Below are 24,687 nucleotides of genomic sequence, written 5' to 3' on the forward strand. Positions count from 1 at the left end.
AGAACTGAAGGGTTTGAGCCTGTCTGCTTCTCGTGGTGGAAAGCAGGCTCTGCTAAGGCTGAGCAGAAACAGAGATACAAATTTGTGTCAGGACTGGGTCAAGAAGTGCTAAGCATGTTAGAAAACGGGAGGGGTGAAGGTATTTGACCCATTTTCTGGGTGCTCTGCTTTTGGATCCCATTTTTTTTCATTGTAAAGTGAGGAACAGGATGCTGGTTGTTCCTGCTTCCTGCCAGTTCTTGTTTCTTAGCTAAGCATTTGAGGTACTGTGACATGTAGCTTTGTGAATCCAGCCCCAGTCTGCTGCTTTCTCTGTTCGTGAGGTAATGCCAAAGGCTGTTTGTGCTGAGTTCATGCTTGGAAACATTTCTCCACAACTTCTGTTTAGATTTGTGTCTTTGCATGGGATGCTGCACAGTTTGGTGTGTTTAGATTCATGGATGTTACTCACACAGCTTGGGGTGTTTAGATCTATAAAATCATCACAGAATTGTCAGGGTTGGAAACGATCCCAAGCATCATCCAGTCCCAACCCCCCTGCCATGGGCAGGGACACCTAACACCACAGCAGGTTGCTCACAGCCACATCCAGCCTGGCTGCAAACACCTCCAGGGATGAGGCTTCCACCACCTCCCTGGGCAACCTGTGCCAGGCTCTCACCACCCTCATGGGGAACAACTTCTGCCTAACATCCAGTCTGAAACTACCCACTGCTAGTTTTGCTCCATTCCCCCCTGCTACTATCCCTACCCAACACCCTCAAAAGTCCCTCCCCAGCTTTCTTGTAGCCCCTCTCAGGTACTGGAAGGCCACAATGAGGTCTCCTGGGAGCCTTCTCCTCTTCAGCCTGCACAACCCCAACTCCCTCAGTCTGTCCTCACAGCAGAGCAGCTCCAGCCCTCTGCTCCTCCTCGTGGCCCTTCTCTGGACACTTTCCAGCAGCTCCAGAGCCTTCCTGGCACAGAGGCTCCAGAACTGGCCCCAGAGCTGCAGCTGTGGTCTCAGCAGAGTGGAGCAGAGGGGCAGAATCCCCTCCCTGGCCCTGCTGGCCACACTTCTCTTGCTGCAGCCCAGGCTCTGCTTGGCTCTCTGGGCTGCAAGTGCTCACTGCTGGCTCCTGCTGAGCTTCTCCTCCCCCAGCACTCCCAAGGCCTTTTCTCCAGGGCTGCTCTCCAGCCAGTCCCTGCCCAGCCTGTGTTGGTGCCTGGCATTGCCCTGAGCCAGCTGCAGGACCTTGCCTTTGGTCTTGTTGAACTTCATGAGGTTGGCTTGGGCCCAGCTCTACAACTTGGTGTGTTTGGTTCCTGGCAGATTCTGTCTTCCAAGAGTGACTCCCGACTGAAGCACTTACTGCAGCGAGCACCTGAGTACTGTCCAGAGGCAATGGTGAGGCTTGCTTGGTTCTGGTTCAAGAAAGCACAGCACCCTTCTATTGGCCAAGTTTTGCTTACAGAAATGATCTTTTTTTAATTACTTGTGTTTTATTTGCTTACTGAATTTCAAGCTGACAAAACACTGGTGGATGTCCTCAGGCTTGTTCTTCCTTGTTAGGAGTATCAGTGTCAGTGACACTTGATCCTCACAGTAGGGTTTGCTCTTTTTCCACAGCCATCACACCTGGCCATCATGCATGGTGAGGCTGTGTTGTGTGAGCTGTGGTTGATAGCTCTAGTAGTGCTTTCATTGCATGAGTAAGATCATTGCTCTCTGGTGCATTGCTGAAACAATGAAGCTGCAACAATGAAGAGATGATCTGCTGGGGGAAGAGTTAAGTGCTGCCCTTCAGGTTGTGAGTTCTGGAGCCTTATCTTTTAACAGCTTGGAATATCACAACACATTTGCTGTCAGAATGGTCAGCTTTGGTATCACTCTGGTTTCCCCTCGACAGTGTCACTCTTGTCTCCAGGTAGCTTCAGGCACACATCCAGCTCAAACAGGTGGTGGGCAGGAGTGTAGGAGGATTGTTTTCGGATAGCTTTAGAGGACTATAGGGAAGATTTGCCTTTGCTGGAATTAGAGAGAGCTGTGTTTTGTCTTTGACTCTGAGAGTAATGTAAACACCCTGTAACTGAAGGAGAGAAACTGGGCAGAATTTGGTTGGATGTATTAAAATATTGTTTGGTTATTTTGACCTTAATTACACTTATGCCAGTAGAAAATGACCAGTTGAGATGTGACACCTGTGCCTTCTGATGGAACTTTGCTGTATAGCGTAATGAACGCCTTTGCCTGCTTACATCTGGTCCTGAAAGCATTGCACGAGGCAAATCCAACATCTATCACACATCTAGACTCTTACATAGGAGCAGTCAGTCAGAATAACATTTCATGAGCAACTTTGCAGGAGTGTGTTTGCCTCTAGGTCCCTTCCTCCTGGGTGGCCCAAGTATGTTGTTTTGTGGATCATCAGCTCAGAGCTCCTGGGGAGTTACGGACAGGTCCTGGTCTGAGTAAAACCCGTGGCACACAACCACGTCAGAGTGGTGGACAGCATTGGTTCTGCTGCTGGTTTTGTCTCTCATACCCCGAGGGGAAGAGCAGGGTATGTCTGTGCAGTAGAGGAGTGCAGGCCTGGAGAGTATCCAGAAGGGGGGAACAGGATTGACACGGTGATTTGTGTAACTCCAGTTCAGGGCAGGTTCCCTGTTCAGTCTGTCTGTAAACTGAGGTCACTGAAGTGGTAATGTTTATAAACTTTGGTAGAAGACATCTGGATGTAAAACCTCAGCAGTGCAGCTCACACCAGATTTGCTGTGTCTCCTAGAAACTCTCATACTCTATAGGGTGACTTTTACCTCCTGTCATTTTGCTTTTCAGGGAGAAGTGTGGGGCTGTATCAATTCTTCCTTGCCAGGTAGGAAATGCCAGTTTGGATTGTGTTGCTTTGCCACCATGTGCGTATTCTGATGTGAGGCACCTACAGATCTCCTCAGCATTTCCCTGCCATTAGAACTGGCATTTGGTGTCTGGTGCCCTTCAGCCCAAGCTCTGTTCTCTGCATTTTTTCACACCTCTTTTCCTGGTGAGGAAACAGTTCCTGTATCTATGTGGTTAAACTTCTGCCTCTGTGACAGACCCCAGAAATGCCAAAGTTTATTTCTTTTAAAGGTTTTCTGTTATTTTTACTTGCAGGGTATCTTTGGAGGAGTTAAATTCCAAATTGGATTTGGAATAGTGTAAATTGGGGGAAAACTGAGTCATGGGGAAATACTAAGAACTGGACAAACAATTTAAGAAGTGCAGAGGCTCAGATCAGGAACCAGTGTGTTGGGTACAGGTGGGTTTGGAAAGTCAAAGCATGAATCACAAGGCAGGACTGTTAAGTTAAAAGGTGGGGTGAAAAAGAGATTAAGTTGGGCTTAGCTGGTGCTCCTCTGGCATCTGGCACTTCTGAAAGCCGTGAGGGGACAGTTTGTGGCAGGGCTGAGGAGGTGGTGCTGAGGAGGCACAGCTGCTGTGCCTGCTGCCCTGTGTGCTGCCTTCTCTTGCAGGAGTGCTGAAGAAGCCTGAGGGCTGGGTTGGGCTGGGCTGCTGCGAGCTGGCCATCACCCTGGAGTGCCGGCAAGCCTGCAAGCAGGTGAGGTTGTGCTGCTGCTCCGTGCTTGAGGGGAGCACGCTCCAGCTTGATTCCCCTGGGCGCTGCTGAATGCACTTCTGACATCAGAACCAGCTCCTCACAGAAGGGCAAGGCACTGCCCAGGGAGCGCTGGTGGTGGTAAATGCCAACAACCCGAATCCAGAAACGAGACCAAGGTCTTCCCTTTCCTGTGTTTCCTGTATTTGCTGTAACTGGTGAACCTTCCACAGAACCACAGCTGCTTTGTGTGCTTCCAGTATCAACCAGCTTGGTGCAGAAACAGGGGACTTGGGGGTTAATTAAATGTAGGGTCAAGAGTCGTGGTTTCTGCTTTTTTGTCTTAAAGCTTTATATGGACTGCTTAGGTCTGGAAAAGGAGCACTTGAACAGATTGGGTACCTATGGGTCTCACAGCTGACAGAATGCAGAATCGTCTGTCCTTTGCAGTGTGATGTTGTTATTTTCTACTACCAATGGAGAATTTTCTGTGTCTTTCAGGCTTCTGCAAAAAGTGACGTTCTGAAGGTCTGCAGGAAGGAGTATGAGGTATGTGTCTGTGTGTGGCTGCATCCTAGTAAGAACCAACTGGTTTATAACTTCTGCTGAAAGCAGCCCGTAGAAGAGGAAGGTCCAGGCCTCCTGCAATCACAACTCTTGGCTGTGCTTGTGCTCACCCGGTGTAAATGGCCCCTGCCTCCAGTGTGTAGAACTGGAATCATCCTCTGTAAACAGATCTTGACTGTACTTAGACCTGCCTGCATACATCAAAATTGGGGTGGAAAAGATGCAGCTTTCAAAATGGGGACCAGGACTCCACAAGGAGTTTGTTTTGTAGGGATTCTGGTGGAAGGCAACACTCCTTGTGAGCATGCACTCCATCAGGAACATTTTGGCTTCTGTAGTGGGGGAGTCAGCCTAGGAAGGACCTAAACCAATAAACCCAGCAAAGAACAAGCTTAACATCTTCTCTTGATGTAAATTATTTCAAATACATAGTTTTTGGTACCATCAGTGAAGCTGTTAATGCCTGAAATTATTTTTACTGCTCTGCTCTTAAAATTAATCATCAGGCAGTTCTCAGAAACCTGTCTGTTCTTTCAACAGCTGGTGAAAATGCTGGTTGCTAGGACTTCTTTTCCTCCAATGTGTGATTAATTGAAAGCCTGAGTACTGCTCCCCCTTCTGTCTCCTTTCCTGCTGAATTAGGTAGTCCTGCATAAATTCTGCTCATAATCAGCAGTTCAGGATCTCAGACAATTTTCTGTTCTCTTGATCTGGGTAGAAAATGTAGCAGGTTTCCAGACAACATTAAATTCCATTTTCCCTCCCACCCCATCCTGCTTTAGTCCTTTCAGACAAGAGTGTTTCCCCAGACTCCTCAGTGCTGAGGTTGCCCCAGCTTGCGCTCTTTAAAGTGCATTTGTGTGCAGTGGTTCTGTCTCCTCACACTGTGATGTGCTCTGCTGTCAGCACCTGCAAGCTCTCCTCTGTTACGCTGCTCTGTTTCCTTCTTCTCTCTGGATCTGCACTGCTGTAGGCAGGAGGTTGGCCAGTATGGGTTGGAGGAGAACAGGAGAGGAAAGGTAAGAGATTAAAGACTGACTGCAAAATGTTGATTTTTAAATAAGAGAGCTGCCTTGTTTGCTTTTCCTACTTCTTCTTTCTCCAGTTTTTATCTGGTATTTTGGAACACGAGTCTCTCCCTTACACGAGAGTGATCTTGCTGTTACTGTGCAGAAAACCTTTCCTCTTTCTGTCTACGCAACACTGAAAGAGGAGAAAATCAACGGAAGAAGGACTCAGTCTCCTGGTTGTTGAAGAAGGAAAGAGACATTTTCTAATGAGCATTAGCAGTAGTAGCTGCAGACGCTGTGCTAGGGATAGAAGTGAAGTCTCTGGTGTGGTAGGTCTTCAGTTAACTACAGAATTTTGCATGACCAGGGCTTTTCCTGTGTGTCTCAGGAAAAATAGTATTCACCATGCTCTCCAGAGACCCATTGCCTGTGGAAAAGTCAAAGGAGTTCTGCCTAAACCAGGAAGTTTCAGAAAATGCTGCTGGGGGGAACCTGCACTTGTTCACACCCTGGCCATTCTATCTCTTCCAAGTGTTATTGGTGCTATAGTGAAATGAGTCCTGCCCCTTCTGTAGTCTCTCAGGTGTCAGTGACCAGGACCATCCTTTGTACTCTGCTGGGCTATCTGGGGAAGAAACTAAGCCCAGGAAAGGGAATGGCTGGTTGGAAGTGAAGGCACGTGGTCGGAAAGCCTACAAATGGGTGTTGTACCTACTCAGTGTGTGGTTCAGAATTCCTGTTTCACTCGGCACAAATGAAGAGCCAGGCTGAGAATGAGCTACAGTGCAGGTCCTGGAGCTTGCTCATGACTTCTCGAGCATGTGGCTGAGCTGTTGAAGAGATGAGTACCAGGATGTGCAAGCAGAAAGTAGCTGACCTGGGGACATGCAGTGTTCGCTCTCTGCACACTTGTAGCTCCCCAGCTCCCAGAGCTCACTTACCCTCACAGATACTGTGATACTGTGAAGGACTATCCAGGGGATTTTCACAGGCTTCTGGCAATGGTTAACTGCACTGTGCACAGTTCTTTGTCACCTCTGGAGATTGGGGAAGTGGCTTCATGAGTTACTCAGCTTGCCACTAAGCTGGGGAGTGAGCGTGGAGGGTGAGATAAGTCTTGCAGGGTAGGGCAGAGGGTTCAGAGCAGTGAAACCCCAAGCTTCAGGCTAGAGGTGCCAGCAGGTTTGGAGCTGCAGTGTGGTGGTTCAGGTTGTAGAGCAGCAGAGCCCCTGGAACACTGATGTGCTTCTTGCAGGAATGCTGCAGGTGCTTCTTCTGCTCAGATGTCTATGCACCAGCTGTGCTGTAAACATTTGTGCAGCCCGTGGCTCTGCTCTGGAGGCTTCATGGGTTTTGGAAGTGGAACTGTGTGGTTTGGGTCAGTGCATTGCAGGCTGTGTGTCCTACTGAATAGGTTTTATTTCCAAGTAGCACTACCCACAGAAATTAAATAGCACAGCTTGCTGAGCGCTTTCGAACACTGCTGAAATGTTCTTCGTGTGCCTTCTTGTGAAAAATGTTACTCTGGAAGTTCTTCTTCACCCCTCCTGCTCTCAGATAAACTCATTTTGTCCTCTTGGTTTTTTCTCTAGTTCTGTGCATCTCAACTCTTACCTTTCACTACTACTTCCAGCTTTCTGCTATCCTGTTCATCTTCCTCTAACATGAGAAGGTAGGTAATAGTCAAAGGAAGAAGGACAAAGGAGTGTATACTATGGATTGTGTGTAGGATTTTATGGGTGTCCTGTTTTTAAAGGTTTTGCGTAAAGCTGAGGCTCAGTTTGTGGACAGTGCGTGCTGGGGGGAGTAACTGAAAAGAACAAACTTGGAATAAGCTGGAAAGACTTTCGTGGTGCATTAAGGTCACTTATTTAAAGGTAGTGCTGATGGTGCTGACACGTCCCTGAGACTGCAGCTCTGGAGCCCTGTGCTGCTGCTGCTGCTGAGCTGACTTCTGCTCATCAGGGGCTCTCATTTCATGTGTGTGAGGAAGACCTCCAGGCTGCCGTAGTTAGGAGGCACTCAGAGCCCTGCTGCAGCTGAGTATTCTTCATATCAGCCTTGGGGTCAAGATGTAACTGAAAACGTGGCCAGGCATTGGCTTCTGCCCTGGAAGCAGGTTTTAGCACACAGCACTTTGCATGGCCTTGTTTGAAGGTGGTTTTGCTCTCGCAGCTTTGAGCACAGTTTAGCTTAATCTGAGTTCATTCTCTTGCAGTTTTTGACTACAAAAATGTCAAATACAGTGCCTGCAGCCTCAGGAACTGTAGCAGGGACTCACTGTACTACAGTCCTGGCTTGTTTGATTATAACCAGGGTTTGGCCCTGCCTTGTGTGAAGATTTTGTTGACTGCTGGCTGCTGATCCCCCTGCCGGAGGAGCCCAGTCAGCAGGCTATGTCTCTTGTCAGCTGCTTGTGTGGATTACTAGGAGGCAGCAGCTCAGCCCTGGAGGAGCTGCGCAGGACATTGCTCAGGAGGAGGTTCCAGAGTGGCTTTAACCATCTCTGAAGGCACATGGCTGTGTGTGGCTTCTGGGAGGACTGCTTAAGGAATTCAGGGTGGGCCTCTGTCCATGTGCCAGGGGTTGTATCTATCAGGACTGGCATCTGCTGGTACTTTTTGTCTCTGCTCTTCAGAGGAGGTGGAGAGAATGCTCAGCTTTGCCCAGATTTAAGTTGCAGGGGTTTTGTTCTACCTCACTGTGCAAGTTTCTCACTTCTTTGCTGGTTTACATCCCTGAAGGATACCTTGGTCTTGTAATGATTGTAGGTGTTTAAAGTTCTTGACAGATGTGTGCCACTGGTTGAAAACTGAGTAGACTCCACTAAACCTCAGTGTGCTACCTGCTAACAGCTTCTGTTGGTAAAGTCTAGGAAAGTGAAGCTCAGGAGGGGTGAACTGGGCATTGTTCTCAGAAAGTATTTTGTTTCCCAGTGTGTTTGTTAACTGTAGGTTATGCTTCTGAATTAAGATGGCCTTGATTGGCTGGGGTCTGTGTTCAGACATTTCCCATGAGGGTTAGGCTGCCCAAGGCAGCAGCACTCAGCTTGTCCTGCCGGAGCCACCAGAACACAGAAACCAGCATTACCTTCAGGGAGGAGAATAATCCTGATTTTTAGCAAAATACTCTTAATTTCTGGTGTGAAGGAGCAGCTTTGCTGCCCCTTTCCCTTCAGAACACAGAAGCTGTGCTTACAGCAGGAAAGCAGTGCCCCAGTCCCTTAGCAAAGTGTCCTGCCCTGTGTTTGTGAGCAGCAGCTGGGGCTCTGCACTGTTACCTGCAGCTCATGAGCTCCAAAAAGAGCAAAACCAGCCAGGTCCTGCAGTACTGGCTGCAGCCTTCCTTCAGAGAGCTTCTGGTGAGGGAGCTGGGCTGTGGTTCCTGCTGGATCTGCCTCAGTTGCTGTTCTTGATTCCCACCACACCAAAAGGTCTCTGACACAGTTCTGTTCCCTGTGTCCACTTCCAGTCTGGCTGGCTTGAATCCCAGCACTGGGTTTAGGAGAGGAGAAATCTGAGAGATGAGATCAGTACACAAGTCACGTTCTGTACATTTCAGTATTGTCATCTTTATTCTCTCAATCTTTGATCCACAAGATGGACCTGGACTGCCAGGCCCTGTGTGCACACAGCATTGCCTTTTCGCCCTCATTTTCCGAGGCCTTGATGGCTTAGTTCCTCTTCTAAAGAGAACATCCTTTTCTGCTCTTTCCTTTGGTGGTTTTTAGTTTGATTTTCCTTGCCTGTATCTCTGCTTTTATTTGTTTGCTGCCTTTCTCTGCTGCTGCTCACTAGGGAATTCAGAAGCATGACTGAGTGGGCAGGAAAGCTGCTGATCCTGACACGTGAGAGATGGCTTCAGCCCTGTGCTGAGGTGATGGTCAGTAACCCAGATTAGACCTGCTGTCCAGTGCTGCTAATAGCTGCATTTACCAGCAGGTGACCACAGCTCAGTCATTGCTATTTCCTGGAAGATCCTCTCCTGTCTGTGTGGCTGCACTCCTCACATCTGCTCCTGTGCTGTGTGGGAAACAGAGCAGTTCTCCAGGCCCACACAAAGGGCAGAGGAAGGCTCCTGAAGCTGTGAGAGGTGTTCTCAGCAGAGCTGTGCTGTGATTTATGGTCACTGAAATAATGATGCCTGGGAGAGGAGCTCACCTTTTGTGCTTATTCTGCTGGGGTCATTCTCACAGTGCCCTGCTGCTGGGCTTTGCCTGGGGCTTACATTAATCTGTGGCTGTACAGAGAGGAAAGTGGTGATGCTCACCACAGTACTGTCCCCTTTAGAACTTGTCTTTGACTGGAGACAAGTGTCACTGCCCACAGACACATGGTACAGTTGTGAGGCTGGAACATAGCATTCTGGCACTGTGGGTTACATGGCAGCGAGAGCAGTTGGGAGGCTGGAACTACTTTACGGATGGAATGTTTAAGGATGTTGCTAGGTCATGCAGAAAGAAAATTAGAGAGGCAAAAGCCCATTTAGAGCTTAGCCTGGCACTGTTGTGAAGGACAACCAAAAATCCTTCTACCAATACATGAATGGCAAGAGGAGGGCAAGGACAACCTCCACTCCTTGGTGGACACGGAGGGGAACGTAGTTACAAAGGATGAGGAAAAGGCAGAGGTGCTTAACACCTTCTTTGCCTCAAATTTCAATAGCAGGATAGGTTGTCTGCAGGACAGGTGGCCTCCTGAGCTGGCAGATGGAGACAGGGAGCAGGATAGTTCCCCTGTGATCCAGGAGGAAGTAGTTAGAGACCTCCTTAGCTGCTTGGATCCCCACAAGTCCATGGGACCGGATGGGATCCATCCTAGGGTGCTGAGAGAGCTGGCAGATGAGCTGGCCAAGCCACTGTCCATCATTTCTCAGCAGTCCTGGCTCACTGGCGAGGTCCCAGAGGACTGGAAGCTGCCAACGTTGTGCCCATCCACAAGAAGGGCCAGTTGGATGAGCCAGGGAATTATAGGCCTGTCAGCCTGACCTCAGTGCCAGGCAAGATCATGGAACAGGTCATCCTGAGTGCAATCACACAGCACTTAGAGGATGGCCAAGGGATCAGGCCTAGCCAGCATGGGTTTAGGAAGGGCAGGTCCTGCCTGACCAACCTGATCTCCTTCCATGCCCAGGTGACTGCCTGGTGGCTGTGGGGCAGGCTGTGGATGGAGTCTACCTGGGATTCAGCAAAGCCTTTGACAGCCCCACAGCAAACTCCTGGCCAAGCTGTCAGCCCCTGGCTTGGACAGCAGCACTCTGAGCTGGGTCAGGAACTGGCTGGAGGCTGAGCCCAGAGAGTGGTGGTGAATGGTGCCACATGCAGCTGGCAGCCAGGCACCGGGGGTGTCCCCCATGGACCAGTGCTGGGCCCCAGCCTGTTCAATATCTTTATTGATGATCTGGACTAGGGGATGGAGTCCATCAGCAGTAAGGTTGCAGACGACACCAAGCTGGGGGCAGGAGTTGATCTGTTAGAGGGTAGGAGAGCTCTGCAGAGGGACCTTGCCAGGCTGGGCAGATGGGCAGAGTCCAAGGGCAGGAGATTGAACACATCCAAGTGCCAGGTTCTGCACATTGGCCACAGCAACCCCAGGCAGAGCTACAGGCTGGGGTCAGAGTGGCTGAGAGCAGCCAGGCAGAAAGGGACCTGGGGGGGCTGATTGACAGCCAGCTGAACATGAGCCAGCAGTGTGCCCAGGTGGCTAAGAAGGCCAGTGGCATCCTGGCCTGCATCAGGAAGAGTGTGGCCAGCAGGAGCAGGGAGGTCATTCTGCCCTGTGCTCAGCACTGGTCAGGCCATGCCTTGAGTCCTGTGTCCAGTTCTGGGCCCCTCAGTTTAGGAAGGAGGTTGAGCTTTGGAGGTCCCTTCCACCCAAACCATTCAATGATGTTATGAACATGCTGCTTAGTCCAGGAAAGTGGTTTTGCTTGCTTGAGTATTTATCTGTTTCATTAGGGGTAGACACAGATCTCAGGTGACCCCTGGCCTTTTATTTCCTGTTTTCAGTATTTCTGTGCAGCATTTCTGATGTAATCCAATCTGCTGGGAGCAAATAACAACAAAGTTAGATTTATTAGCTGGGTGTAAGGAATGAGTGGATGCTGAAGTGTTCATCTGTAGCTTTCTGCCTTGTAACACTGTTCTCGTTTTGATTTCAGAATGCTCTCTTTAGTTGTATTAACAGAAATGAAAGTAAGTATACTATGAACATCTTGTTTTCCTTTTGCATCTCTCTGTCCTCATTTTCTGTAAAGTGGAAGGGATCCTGTGGGTGTGCACAGGAGTCACCTGGAGTCAGTTCCTGGCATACAGTTTATTGTTCAGGTGACAAGGCTTTGGGCTGCTGTGGTGGGTTGAAATTCCGCCCCCCCCCCCCGCCCCGACATTAACTTTGGCAGAGCAGCTCAGGAGGGAACAGAGGAAAGCTGTGTTTACAATCTGAGCTGCACTCTCTAGGGGTGCAGTGAGTGTGTACAAATACACAGGATCTACAACATTCACAGGGATTTACTCTTAACAAACAGCACCAGGAGCCCCTGGTGAGAGGCCAGGGGAAGCTACTGGCTTCTCCTTTTCTGGCCCCTCTTCCCGCCCCATACAGAAAAGGGACAAGAGAAGGGAACAGAGAGAAGTTAGACTTAGCCAGAACAATGCAGCCAAGGTCAAGCAGAAGCCAGTTAGAATTTCTCCCAGAGAGAAGAGAAATTGTTTACATGACTACCTTAAGTGCCTTCTCTTTCCAATGGAGCATTTACAACGCTTGTTATTTTCCTTTTTACACCCAGTAGTGGTTTATTTATATTCTACTGCTTTCTGTTCAAGATCTGTGAAAAATCTTTAGAGTCATAGCCTAAAATTGGCACAGCTGCTCATCTAAATGATGCCAGGTTTCACTGGGGTACAGTTCCTTCTTCTGTCCTGTTTCATGATGGCTTAGAAGCTCAGTTTTCCCTTCTGCTTTTTTTGTTTGATGAGTGTTAAGTACAGAAGTTAGCTCCCTAAGTGAAGTCTTGCACCATGCAAGTGTTCTCTTGCCTGTCTCTCTCTGTGAAATGAAGTCAGTGTCTCACAACTGATTCTAGTAAAAGGATATTTACATAGATGGGTTGGTTACCATGTCAGCTGTCTGGGGCCTTAGTGAGTTTTAGATACTGCTCTGATACTTATTTGCATGCTGTTCATATTTCTCTAATAACTCCTCTGATATTTACTAGGGCACTGTTAATACTTGCCTACCAATTCCTATCATACGTATTTGTACTTTATTAATATTTGTCTAATAATTCAGTTATAGGCCAAGAGCAAAATAGCTGGAGGTAAAATCCAGCTGGCTTGCAGGTGCCTGGAGCTTGAGTTCAGGATGGCTTTAGGGGCATTTTGTGCAGCCATACAATCAGATGCAGTGTGGCTGGCCACAGGTGCTCCCTGCCGTTCTGCAGTCAGGCTGTTCTGACAGGGCACAGAGTGGTTTCTGCTCTTTGTTCCTGTCAGTAGTGCCATGAGGTCAGCCTGTGGCACACCCTGCTCAGCCCTGAGCCCACAGCCTGTCTCTGCCTGTGTCCACAGTGGGCTCGGTGTGCTGCAGCTACGCAGGGCACCACACCAACTGCCGGGAGTACTGCCAGGCCATCTTCCGCACCGACTCCTCCCCCGGCCCCTCGCAGATCAAGGCCGTCGAGAGCTACTGTGCCTCCATCAGCCCCCAGCTCGTGCACTGTGTCAACAACTACACACAGTCCTACCCCATGAGGAACCCTACAGACAGTGAGTATGGAGCTTCCTTCTGTGCTGTCAGGTACAGAAGCACTAAAAGCCCTGGGGACTGTGTACACCTTGTACATAAGATCCCTCGGTGTTTGTCACTTTGCTGCTGGATGTGGGGTCAGGGGATGTCATCATAGAAAAGCAGGTTGGAAGGGACCTCAAGGATCATCTGGTCCAAACTTGGTAAAATAAAAAACAACCCACAAAAAACCATGATCTAGAAATACTTGGAAATACAAAAGCAACATCAAAAAGTTTCTGCAGTCAGTTGGAAGACCACAAGAAAAGCAGTGTTTCAGAGGTGTAAAAGTGCTTCTATTTCCTCTCCTTGCATGTCCATCTCACTGACTCATTCATGGCTGTTACCATAGAATGATAGAATGGGCTGGCTTGGAAGGGACCTCCAAAGGCCATCCAGCCCGACCTACCACCGTGTTACACTATTGTAAGTTAGATTGTTGCACCTCTGCATAAGTGGTGTTCCTGTGTTTCTGTATTGTAACTAAGCATCGGTAGAAGGGCAACTTCTGCTTGCAGGGGCATTATTTATTGATTGTTGTGGTCTGAGATCAGTGGGGAGGGAAGGAAGCCTCTGTCTTGCCTCTTGGTGGCCATTGTGTGCTCAACCACTCGCCCGTTTCAACCTTTCTGCAGGTTTATATTGCTGCGATAGAGCAGAGGACTATGCGTGTCAGGCTGCTTGCAAAAGGATTCTCATGTCCATGAAAACAGAGCTTGAAATTGTGGATGGGCTGATAGAAGGCTGCAAAACCATGCCCCTGCCCCAGGATCCGCTCTGGCAATGCTTTCTAGAGAGCTCCCGCTCCGTTCACCCAGGAGTCACTGTGCACCCTCCGCCTTCCACAGGCCTCGATGGGGCTAAGCTCCATTGCTGTTCTAAAGCAAATTCCTCCATGTGTAGGTCAGTAGCTCTCTGCTCTCATTTCCAGGTATGAGAATGCTACAGAACTTGTCTTGTGTGAGCCCCTTGCCCATGTACTGCTGTGTGCATTAAATCCAGAGGTCTGTGAACTCTGAGGAAAGATGCAGGTCTGGGTGATCAGATGAGGCTCACACCCTGCCCAGCACTGATCAGAGAATCACAGAATGGCTCAGGTTGGAAGGGAGCTCAGAGTTACCTCCTCTAGCCCCGCCCCCCCCATAGGCAGGGACAGCTCTCAGTTGTAAAAAGAAATCCTTCCCTCTCATTTCCGATGTGACAGTACAGTGAGGTTGTGTACTTTCAGGAGGGGTGGGAACAGTTGCAGTCTGTAGGATACAGCTGCAAACAAGGTGGCTTGGGCATCCCTGACACCAGGAAATATCTCAAACACAGGCAGCAAACAGGACACCTTCAAACACTGGGGGGAGAAGAAATGTATTTTGCTTGGCAGTCATTTTTGTAGGAGGTGAGGTGTGATTTAGAGCTGAAGGAGAGGGTTGGTAGTTGTTGATGCTCATGTTCACCTAGGTGTCTTACAAGTAAACTCAGCTGGGACAGTGACCACATTACAGCCCTTAGTCCAGGGTTCAGCTATTAGGTCTTTGCTGGGTGTTGCAGGTTTGTGCTCTGAAGTCTTTCAGCCTTGCTGGCTCCAGACCTTTCAGTATCCCTAGGCAGAGAGTCAGTGGAGCGTCTCTTTGCTTGGAGCCTCATGCTGGGATACCCCTGCAGGCTTGGTGGGCTCCAGCACAATCTCCTGCAGTTGGTGTAGGCTTTGTGAATCCACAGCAAGGAAACAGCAGGCTCCTGCCTATCTGAACAGCTGCCCCTCCTTTAATTCTGCCTCCTCTGCCTGTGTTTTTTTCCAGAGAGCTCTGCACTAAGCTTTATAGCACGAGCTGGGGCAATTCACAGAGCTGGCAAGAGTTTGATCGCTTCTGTGAGTATAATGCAGTTGAAGTTTCCATGTTGACCTGTTTAGCAGATGTACGAGAACCTTGTCAGCTGGGCTGTAGAAATCTTACTTACTGCACTAATTTTAATAACAGGTAGGAGAGAGACACTGAATGTTTTGTAAAGGCATTCCTGTGCTTTGGTGTGAAAAATGCAGTGAAATGTTTGTCAGGCTGAGTCTGAGATTGCATGGAGCTGTCTGCCTGCAGATGCTTAGACACTGTGACAAGAAATAGGTTTGCCCTAGAATAAGCTTCTGGGAATGTATTTAACAGGAGTTAGGACCACAAGCGCAAGCTGGCCACGAGCTGAAGTGTCAGCATCTATTAGCAGCATATTCCTCTGCCTGGCTGTCCAGACAAGCCAGCCCTGATGGCTGGAACCTTGTGCGCTATGCATGAGATTCAAATGCTTGTTAATGTCCATGTTATCCTCTTAAAGATCCCTTCTCTTTCAGAGCTGCTTCTGTGGGGTTATACTCTGTGGGCTAAATGCATGATTGAAAAATGGTATCTGAAGCAGTAATGGAAGAGCTGCAGATTAAATAGCTTGAGTTTCATAAAAACATTTAAAATGTTGTGAGCTGTCAGAGCTGTCCCTTGAAATGGTGCCCAGTGGCTGAGTGTTCCCTGTGCAGTGAGCACAGCCTGCACAAGCAGTAAGCCAGCTTGTGTTAGTGATGCACCAGCAAACATCTGTCCAGGTGCTCAGGCTGCTGAAGAAATTTGCTTCGAAATCGACTTCCCTTGGGTGAGGAAGATGTAAGAGATCTTTGATCCCATAGAGAGAAGTAGGAAGGGAGTCTCAACCTTAAAGAGCTTGTTGTCCTTAAGAGCAGAATTCAGACTGATTTTGATCTTGCTCAACTGTGGAAGGGTTTGATTTGTGTTTGCAGCACAAGCAAAAGGCCCCTCAAGGCTGCCGCATCCCCATGGGGAAGTGTCAGATGTGTGGTGTTCTCCTCTAGATGTGCCACAGCCTCACTTCTTATTTTCAGACCAACAGAACTTTTTAGGAGCTGCAACACGCAGTCAGACCAGGGAGCCATGAATGATATGAAGCTCTGGGAAAAAGGGAGTATTAAGATGCCCTTTATCAATATTCCTGTGCTTGACATTAAGAAATGCCAGCCAGAAATGTGGAAGGCAATTGCCTGCTCCCTGCAGATCAAACCTTGCCACAGCAAATCTAGAGGAAGCATTATCTGCAAGTAAGTATTTTGGCACTTTTGTTGGTAGCAAACCTTCCCTCTTCTTGGGTTTTGGGACCTACTGGTCACTTGCAACTGACAGCAAGGTCTGGGGAAAAAAAGAAGCTTGTTTAAAAAAGAGTAGAACTTGCCAGTGGGTGATGGATGGTATAGGAAAGAGGCCAGTTCAAAGTGCAGGCAGTGAGATGGAGCTCAGCTGTGGCAGATGCAGGTGCAGGGGCTGGAATGGCAGCTGGGTGTTGTGCCCTGGGAAACAAAGATCACCGTGCTCAGAGGAGGAGCAGTGCAAGCTGCAGGCCCTGTCCTGGTGCCACAGGGCTGTGCCTGCCCTGGGTGGAACTTGAAGCACATGGGGATGTGTGTGCACAGACAGTTTGTTGGGAGCCAGGAGAAAGTCCTGGGTTTGGGGAGGGGAAGAAACCTCTTTCATACCAGACCTTTCTGCTCCAAGTAGTGTTCATGAAGTTCTGTTTCTTATTTACTCTGAAGATCAGATTGTGTGGAAATACTGAAGAAGTGTGGAGATCACAATAAGTTCCCTGAAGGGCACTCAGCTGAAAGCATTTGTGAGCTCCTGTCTCCAACAGATGACTTGGAGAGCTGCATCCCCTTGGATACATACCTGAGTAAGTGCCAGCATCTGTGCAGCACAGCAGCCAAGGGGCTTTGGGTGCTCACCTCTGCTTTGCATAACTTCCAACACTTCTTACTACTTCCTGTTGCTTATTTCTCACTGTAGGGTTCAACCCTTTCCTGGCTTCATAGGCTGGATCTGGTTTAGACCTTCTTCCAGATTATTTCTTTTTCAGAATCCTGGGAGCTTTGAAAACAGTAAAACTTTGGTCACTAAGGGCTGCTGCAGAGAGCTTGCCTCCACAGAACAATGGTTCGCAGGGAGACAGTGCAGTGAAGCTTTGGGTGGGGAGGGCCTCTTCAGGCAGCTGCTGCAGTGCCGCTTTCTCTTCCCTTACTCTCCTAACAGGAGAACGTTGCTAGTGTGGAAACAAAGCTCACCTGGGACAGCAGCCCTGGTTAAACATCAAGTGTGCTTCAGACCAGTGGGCTGTGGGACTTCTCTGGGTGAAGCTGCCGGTCACTGCCAGTTTGTGTTTCTGTCACTGAGAATCCCTGGGGAAACAGGACAGAAGAAATAGGTTTTTCTTGTGAAGGCTCCTCTGGGCCCTTATGTCCAGGGTTAAGGACTAAGCTCTTGAAATAAGTCACCTCCCTTGCCATGTCAATCTTCTACCGGTATAGCTAAAAGAAGTACAACCCTTTCTCAGGACTGTCAAGCCCATGGTTTTGTTGGGTGTTAAGGAATGCCATGCCTGGCTGGAGCAGAGCAAGCCTCATGTCAGTCGGTGCCAGTGCTCTTCTCTGTTTCCAGGCCCCAGCTCCTTAGGGAGCATTGTGGAGGATGTGACACATCCCTGTAACCCCAACCCCTGTGCAGCCAACCAGCTGTGTGAGGTCAACAGGAAAGGATGTCAAGCAGGAGAGCTGTGTCTCCCATACCTGTGTGTGCCAGGTAAGGATGGGCTTCTGCAGGTGCTTCAGAGCATTGCCTGTGCAGCTGTCATCTGTAGCTGCCTCTGTGAAGTGAGTGGCGAGAGCAGGGCTGCTCTGGAAGCACCTGAGCTTTCCCACAAGCCAAGGAGTGGCAGCTCCTTTGCCAAAGTGTTCACTGAGTAAGGGCTAAAATGTCTCCGTTGTGCAGGTTGCAAACTGGGAGAGGCCTCAGATTTTATTGTGCGCCAGGGCACGCTTATCCAGGTTCCATCCTCAGCTGGTGATGTTGGTTGCTACAAGATTTGTACCTGTGGGCACAGTGGATTGCTGGAAAACTGCATGGAAATGAGGTGTGTTGACCTCCAAAAGTCTTGCATTGTTGGAGGACAAAGAAAAAGTAAGTGTGAGAAGAGCAATTCTACCTTCATACAACACCTGCTCCTTCAGTGGTGAGCTTGGAGGTGGCACAGGTTGTCCCCCGAGCACCTGATGCAGTTTGTCAGCAAACGCAGAGGTCAGTGTTTGCATCCCTGAGCATAGCCCTTGTGTAATTCTTACTCCTGCCTGAGGGCTCCATTGTTTAAATCCTGAGTTCTGTCTGCCTCAGTCCATGGAAGTCCTGCATGAGATGTGTTATTAGGGCACCTTTCTTCAACCAAAGGGTCACTGGCTTGCTTCACCATTAGGGAGACTAATAGCAGCCCCCCAGTACCTGAAGGGCCTACAAGCAGGCTGCAGAGGGACTGCTCCCAAAAGCCTGCAGCAACAGGCCCAGGGGCAGAGGTTGGAAATGAGAGCAGAGCAGATTGAGATTGGATGTGAGGAACAAGTTCTGCACCAGGAGGCTGCTGGAACACTGCAGCAGGTTGCCTACGGAGGGGTTTGAGGCCCCATCCCTGGAGATCTTCAAGGGGAGGTTGGAGAAGGCTGTGAGCAACCTGCTCTAGGGGAGGATGTCCCTGCTGAGTGCATGTCCTTTACAGCCCAAACCTCTCTATGATTCTATGATAATAGGTATCTCCCTTTCTGATAGAATAACTTGCTGGTGCAAGCTCGGGGAGTTGAAGGGGGAGAAGGTTCTGAGAGGAGGCAGGAGGCAGCAATCCAAACTGATCCTCTTCAGGCCCTGCAGAGTCCTCTGAGCCCTGCAGGAGTTCTGCATTCAGTGTGAGGCTGTGGATGCCAACTAGGCAGTGCTGTGGAAGGTTACTCTGGGAGAAGAAAGCATCTTTCAGAAGCTTTACCTCTATAACAACGTGGAGCTTGCTGGACAGAATTTACCTCCCACTTCTTCTGTGTTCTGAGTGCTTTTCTTTTTGCTGCTTTAAGTTGTTCTGGGGGGAAAAAAAAGAAGGAAACAAAAAGGAAAGAAAATACAACTTAGAGAGGCTTTGAAAAGGTAAAGAGTTTGCTTCCTTGTTTAATTCATCAAAACACAGGGGAAGAGACTTTTCCTGCTCAAAACTTGAGCTCTATGAACAGACAGAACTTGCAGGGGGCAAACAAAGCTGAGCCAGAGGATTCCCAGGAGCAGTGTCCTATCTGTGTCATACTCCTGGCTGTGTCCCTCTGGCAGATGTGCACTAACTGCCTGCATCTGCTTCCGTCCCCAGGCCATGGCAGCTCCTTCACCATAGACTGCAACGTCTGCTCCTGCCTGGCCGGAGAGCTGCTCTGCTCCTCTCGCCAGTGCCTGACGGAGCACAGCTCTGACGACGACCGCCGCAAGTTCACAGGTAGCTGCCCAGCTCTGCAGCCTGAACCCCCCTGCTCCTGGGGCAGAGTCCCTGGGATGTGCCTCTAACTGCTTCTCATGCCCAGCTTGCCCCTCAGAGCAGACACATCCCTTCGAAAGGGAAAAAACAAGCAGTACTGAAAAATAACTGTTCAGGCAATAGGTAAAAGGAGGTAAAGACAGGATAGGGCCACTGGGGCAAGAGTTAAGCAGTCTGGGGAAAAACATGGGGGAAGCTGAGGAGAATCAGCAAAGGAGGAGGACAGAAACTTCCCTTCTCATTACTCAGGAGTGCAGATCTGCTTCAGCATTGCTGAACTGTGGCAGCGTCTGAAGACAAGGCACATCCCTGCCCTTGCTGGGAGGCAAGGCTGTCTTAGTGCCTCTGTGTGTGTGCTGCCACCCGAGGAGGTTGCTTACAGTTCCCTCTCTGGCTGTTGCCTCCCCAGGTCTGCCCTGCAACTGTGTGGAGCAGTTTGTGCCAGTGTGTGGTCGGAACGGCCGCACCTACCCCAGTGCCTGCATCGCTCGCTGCGTGGGTCTGCAGGACAGCCAGTTCGAGTTTGGGTCCTGTATTTCCAAGGATCCCTGCAACCCCAGCCCCTGCAGCAAAAACCAGAGGTGAGAGCAGCATGAAAACCTTGGCACCCTTTGCCTGGGGATCAGGGTTACCTGTTCTGGGAACGTGTTCTGTGCTGGGGTGGCCTTCTGCTTCTGGGGTGCCCTGGCAAGAGTTGCTGCTGGCAGCAGCTTCTTGTCTCTCATGGTTGGTAATGCATTCCAGGAACTGCCAGCTCTTGAGCCCAGGTCTGTGGTGCTAGGTCATCCCAATTCACCATGCAGATGTCAGCTTTAGCAGTCAGAGAGAGCCCCGAATTTTGCTGATATGGGCACAAGTGTCATTTGGCTACGTGGGGTCACATCTGCTGCTAGTAGCTGAAAAATCCCTGCACCTGAATTCAAGCGGTGGAATCAGTCTTGCTTCTGGAGTCAATGATCTATGCTGCTTGTCTGCAGAGCAGGCCAAGCACTGATCCCTCTCTTGTGATCAGATCAGGTTCTTGTGAAAATGCCTGGAAGAATCTCTGGGGTTTTGTCAGTGCCCGTTCAGGGGACTCCTGACGATTCTATTGCTGTGATCTCGCAGTGCCAAACACTCGAGCCACCATGCCGGGGTATTGCTTCAGTCAGCAGTGAAACTTCAGTGTCTGCCTCTAGAACAGTGTGCAATAGACAGGGAAGGGTGAGGAGAGAAAGGAGAAAGGTAAAGAGAGAAAAAGAGACTGGCAGCTGCCACTTAGTGCCAGGGTCCAAAGACATCTCCCTGGGCCCAGGCCCAGTCTTGCTGGTCTTTCTGACCCTCATGATCCTGGTGGGGAAAGCTTTCAAAGTTCCCTTGCCAAGAGGCCTCTTTTCTGCTCAATCACACAGCTGCCCATGGCCAGGCTCCCCCTCTCCCTGCCCCTCACAAGGAGGCTTCCATACATGCCCAGGGACGAGTGTCCCACATGTGGGCTGCCCTGGGGGCGGGTAGCTCTCGCTCGGGAGGCGTTTTCGTATTAGAACATCATAATGAGCAAAGGTCACCTAAAGTTCACAGTTTCCCCATCAGCCTGGAACACCAGTCCTTGCTGGACAGCAGCTGCAGGTTTCTCTCCAGCAGGATGCACACAGACAGTGGCCACATCAATCTTTGTGACTCAGCAGGCAGCGGGAGCAGCTGGATGCTGTCAGTCCCAGGTACCTCGCCTCCCTTGGGGCCTGCACCTGCATGCCCATGGAGACTACATTCCACGGTGCAGGCTCAGGGCCTTCAGCAGGAACTCATCAGCCAGGCAGGCTGCTGCAACAAGGTGTTAGCAAAATGTTGGCCTAAGTTTTAGGGTCCTTCACTGTCCCAGGTTCTGGTGTCAGTGTTGAGGCAAATGCTCTTCTGGTCGACCCTTGTGGGTTTCAGTGTCAGAAAAAGCAAACTGTGCAGCCAGAGCTGTTCCAGCACAGCTCTGCAGGTACCAGTGGCAGGAGAGCAGGAACTGAGCTGTCCTACAGAGATCCAGGTCTGTGGCTGGCCTCTCTGTCTCCAGCACTGCAGCCTTCTCTGAACCCGTGCTTCTGCCTGCTCTGAAGGAAAGCTGCCCTCAGGAGCTGTCTGATGCTTTCAGTAGAGCTGATCATGGCAATTTTACCTTCCCCTTTGCCTGCACTGTAAGTGCCTTTGTGCAGCAAACTGCAGAGCAGACACTGCATATGGCATTGAAAATTGTCCCTTCAATGCTGCAGGGTGAGAGACACTTTTTACCTTCTCCATTTGTAATCTGGAAAGTACAGAGAGATTCTGCAGAGCAGCCAAGGTGCTTGGGACCTTGCTTGCAGGGAAGGACTGCACACAGCACATGGTTCAGGGCCAGGCTGATCACATAGGGTAACCTTCACCTGCTCCCTGCAATGTGTCTCTGAAACAGAGCCTGCTCCAGAGCCGAGATCCTGCCTGTGAGGTGGATAGATCCCAGAATTCATGAGTCTTCCATAGTACAGAAGGACTCTACCATGAAAAGGAAGCTGTGTTAATGCCAGGGACTTGAACTTATCTGCAGCCCCTCTCTGGGGCTGAGTGTGACACAATGTGCTGAACTCAGGCAGATGTTTACAACTGGAACCACCTCATCTCACACATCTGGGCCCACTGCCTTCGCCAGGAGGGTGAGCCCAGACCTCTGCAGTACCACTTTGTTCCCTTGCAGTTTCCTGGTTTTGTGCTTCCTCCAGTTTGCCTCCAGTGGGCACTTGCAGAATGAATCTTGGCAGGTCAGAAAAAGCTGCAGCTGTACTCGTGTCCATTGGCTGAGTGTGGTGTGGGCTGTGGGTTCCAGGGCTGTGATGGGGCTTGGGATGAGCTGTTTGGAATATTTGCACCTCCTGCAGCTCTGCTGAGCCCTGATTGGCTCTACAGCCCTGCAGAGGATTTCACTGAAAATGTTTGTCCTGATCCCTTTGAGACTGAAGGACAAAACTCCTGTGGCCTGATGCAGAGTTATGGTTGGTTTGTGCAGGTGCATACCAAAGAAGCAAGTCTGCTTGACCAGCTTTGGGAAGTTTGAGTGTAGCCAGCACGAGTGTGTGCCCAGGCAGCTGAGCTGTGAGCAGACACGGGAGCCTGCCTGTGACACAGACAACGTGGAGCACCCCAACCTCTGCACTCTCTACCAAAAAGGGAAGACTTTAGCCTACCGAGGACCATGCCAGGTAGGAAGTGGTTCCAGCAAACCTTCCTTGTTCTCTGCTGGGCAGCTTTGCAGTGTTCTGGGCTCTCTAGCTTGCAAAATGTCATAGACAGCACTCCTCTGAAAAGATCCTTTGAGTTAGTCTATAAGCACTCTTCCAGTTCAGTCAGAGCTGCATCAGCTGTTTCTGGGCTGCACAAGTGGGTCACAAGTTGCTGTCCCAGGGCACATCTCCCTGCACGTCTCTCAGGTTGTGGAGTGTCTGACAGCATGAGCAGTGCACTGCTCTTGCCTCTGGCTTTCCTCCTGGACACACAGCTGAGGCTCCTGGTCAGGCTGAGCTCTGGAAGGTTTCTGTGCTGCAGCCATTGACTGATCTCTGGAAGGCCTCTGTTTTGCAGCCATTCTGCAGGTCGGTGGAGCCTGTGTGCGGGCACAACGGAGAGACCTACAGCAGTGTCTGCGCTGCCTATGCTGACCGCGTGGCTGTGGACTACCCTGGGCAGTGCCAGGCCGTGGGCATCCTCTCTGACTTTGGCTTCCACACAGAGTGTGCCTTTGTCAGATGCCCCCAGCTGGCTGCTGCTGGCTGCAAACCAGTCATTGCTCCAGGTATGTGAGCACAGGGCAGGGGCCCTGCCTGTGGCAGAGCTTCTCCAGGCCATGGCTACGTGTATTGCACAGAATCACAGAACACTGGGGGCTGGAAGGGACCTCAAAAGGTCATCCAGCCTAGTCCCACCCCCCCAGGGACTTCTGCTTTCCTCTCTTACAGCCCATAACATTTGTGAGACAGCCAAGAGAAAAGGTGGAGTGGAGAGCTTTACTTAGGGCCAGGGTGAGCCAGTTTCAGGACTCCTCTGAGTAATTCCAAAGTGGAAAGGCCTTGGCTTCAGGAGCTAGGCCTGCTCCTGCAGTCTGTAGAAGCTTCCAGCTGTCCCCACAGGACTGGTTCTAGGGCAGAGCGTCACTGGGAACCAGATGAGTAATTGATCATATGTGTCAGCACAGCTCACAGAATCAGGGAATTGCTTGGGCTGGAAAAGCCCTCTGAGGTCATCCAGCCCAGCCACCAGCTCAACTGGATGGTCTGCAGAGGTCCCTTCCACCCTCTGCTCTTCTGTGCTGTGTATTTCCAGTGCTGTGAGAGAGGAGGAAAGCAGGACCAGGTCTGCAGCTGTGCTGTTCCCAGCTGTGCTTCTGTTGTTCTTTCTTTCTGAGCCTATAACCGACCACAGGTGCTGGACAAAAGGGGGAAAGCTCTGGTATTGAACAGAAAGAGAGGTTTTCTGCTTCATGGGTAGGTTGAAGGCGGTGGCTTTGGCATTTTAATAGCTTTCAGTGTTAAGCCATGGTGGACGTGTTGCAGTCCTGCCAGCAAACACGAAGGGCAGCTTTTCTGTGTTCATTCTCGGTTCGTGTTCAGCTTTTAGCCTCTGCTTACCTTCTGTTTCTGAGATGCTTTTCACTCCCCAGGAGCCTGCTGCCCGCTGTGTGCCGGGATGCTGCGGATCCTGTATGACAAAGAGAAGCTGGACACCTTTGCCAGGGTAAAGAGCTCTGCCTTGCCTGATGGCAAGTGGCACGTGGAAGAGTTCAGCTGCTGTGGGCTCTCTCCTGCAAGGTTAACACATTATAAACCAAACCATTGCTCAGTAGGTAGGGTGGGACTTGGGTCTTTCTTTATCCTGGTTTTCCTTCCCTTTATTTCTCAATCCCAGGTGTAGGCACTGAGTGACAATGCAAAGCAAGACAGAACACATCAGAAAGGAACACCTTTTCCTGGGGCCATGACAAGGAAATCCCTCAGAGAACTTACAGCACAGGCTCTGTGTGGCACCAACTGACTGATGGAGGCCACTTGGATCCCCCAGATTTCCATTTGTTAAGGGCCTGCACCGGTGGCCTTAAAAGGCACAAAGCTGCAGTAGGATAGGGGTGGATTTCTTGGAGCTAAAGCTACAAACCAGGACAGCACAGACTGGCCAGAAGGGAAATACCTGTGTTGGTTTCATCACTGTCCAGCACAGGCAGAAGTGCCCTGGAGGGGAGGTGAAAAGCCTTCATGGTGTGGCATTTTGCACACGGCCTGAGCATCTACAACCAAACCTCTGCTTGTCAGCTACAGACAGCAGAGCGGAGAGGACTGCAGGAGGCAGCAGAGCTTTGACCTGGCAGTTATGTAGTGATCTGGAAAT

The 24,687-nt window shown here is 50.2% G+C and overlaps 1 protein-coding gene across 5 annotated transcripts in view; it reads left to right on the forward strand.

Moving 5' to 3' along the window:
• The window catches only part of RECK (reversion inducing cysteine rich protein with kazal motifs), a 30,254-nt gene that overhangs the window by 2,049 nt on the left and 3,518 nt on the right, over positions 1 to 24,687 (forward strand). For 2 of the 5 annotated variants that reach the window (XR_010991017.1, XR_010991018.1), the window contains exons 3-19: positions 1,313 to 1,387; positions 2,819 to 2,855; positions 3,493 to 3,578; positions 4,077 to 4,124; positions 11,312 to 11,345; positions 12,720 to 12,917; positions 13,572 to 13,839; positions 14,730 to 14,909; positions 15,812 to 16,024; positions 16,514 to 16,650; positions 17,412 to 17,552; positions 17,742 to 17,930; positions 19,147 to 19,269; positions 19,718 to 19,889; positions 22,319 to 22,511; positions 22,891 to 23,101; positions 23,966 to 24,113. Coding sequence is in view for 3 of the 5 variants with exons in the window: in XM_068167729.1 (XP_068023830.1) it covers positions 1,313 to 1,387; positions 2,819 to 2,855; positions 3,493 to 3,578; positions 4,077 to 4,124; positions 11,312 to 11,345; positions 12,720 to 12,917; positions 13,572 to 13,839; positions 14,730 to 14,909; positions 15,812 to 16,024; positions 16,514 to 16,650; positions 17,412 to 17,552; positions 17,742 to 17,930; positions 19,147 to 19,269; positions 19,718 to 19,889; positions 22,319 to 22,511; positions 22,891 to 23,101; positions 23,966 to 24,039 (2,379 nt within the window). In the remaining 2 variants the exon portion in view is untranslated. Of the gene's footprint in view, positions 1 to 1,312; positions 1,388 to 2,818; positions 2,856 to 3,492; positions 3,579 to 4,076; positions 4,125 to 5,099; positions 5,162 to 6,744; positions 6,825 to 11,311; positions 11,346 to 12,719; positions 12,918 to 13,571; positions 13,840 to 14,729; positions 14,910 to 15,811; positions 16,025 to 16,513; positions 16,651 to 17,411; positions 17,553 to 17,741; positions 17,931 to 19,146; positions 19,270 to 19,717; positions 19,890 to 22,318; positions 22,512 to 22,890; positions 23,102 to 23,965; positions 24,114 to 24,687 lie in introns of those variants that run through there. The other 3 variants (XM_068167729.1, XM_068167730.1, XM_068167731.1) reach the window with 2 other exon arrangements.

This window comes from Melanerpes formicivorus, unplaced genomic scaffold, assembly GCF_026170545.1.
Source record: "Melanerpes formicivorus ecotype bairdi unplaced genomic scaffold, bMelFor1.0.p_v2 SCAF_122, whole genome shotgun sequence".
Taxonomy (NCBI): Eukaryota; Metazoa; Chordata; class Aves; order Piciformes; family Picidae; genus Melanerpes; species Melanerpes formicivorus.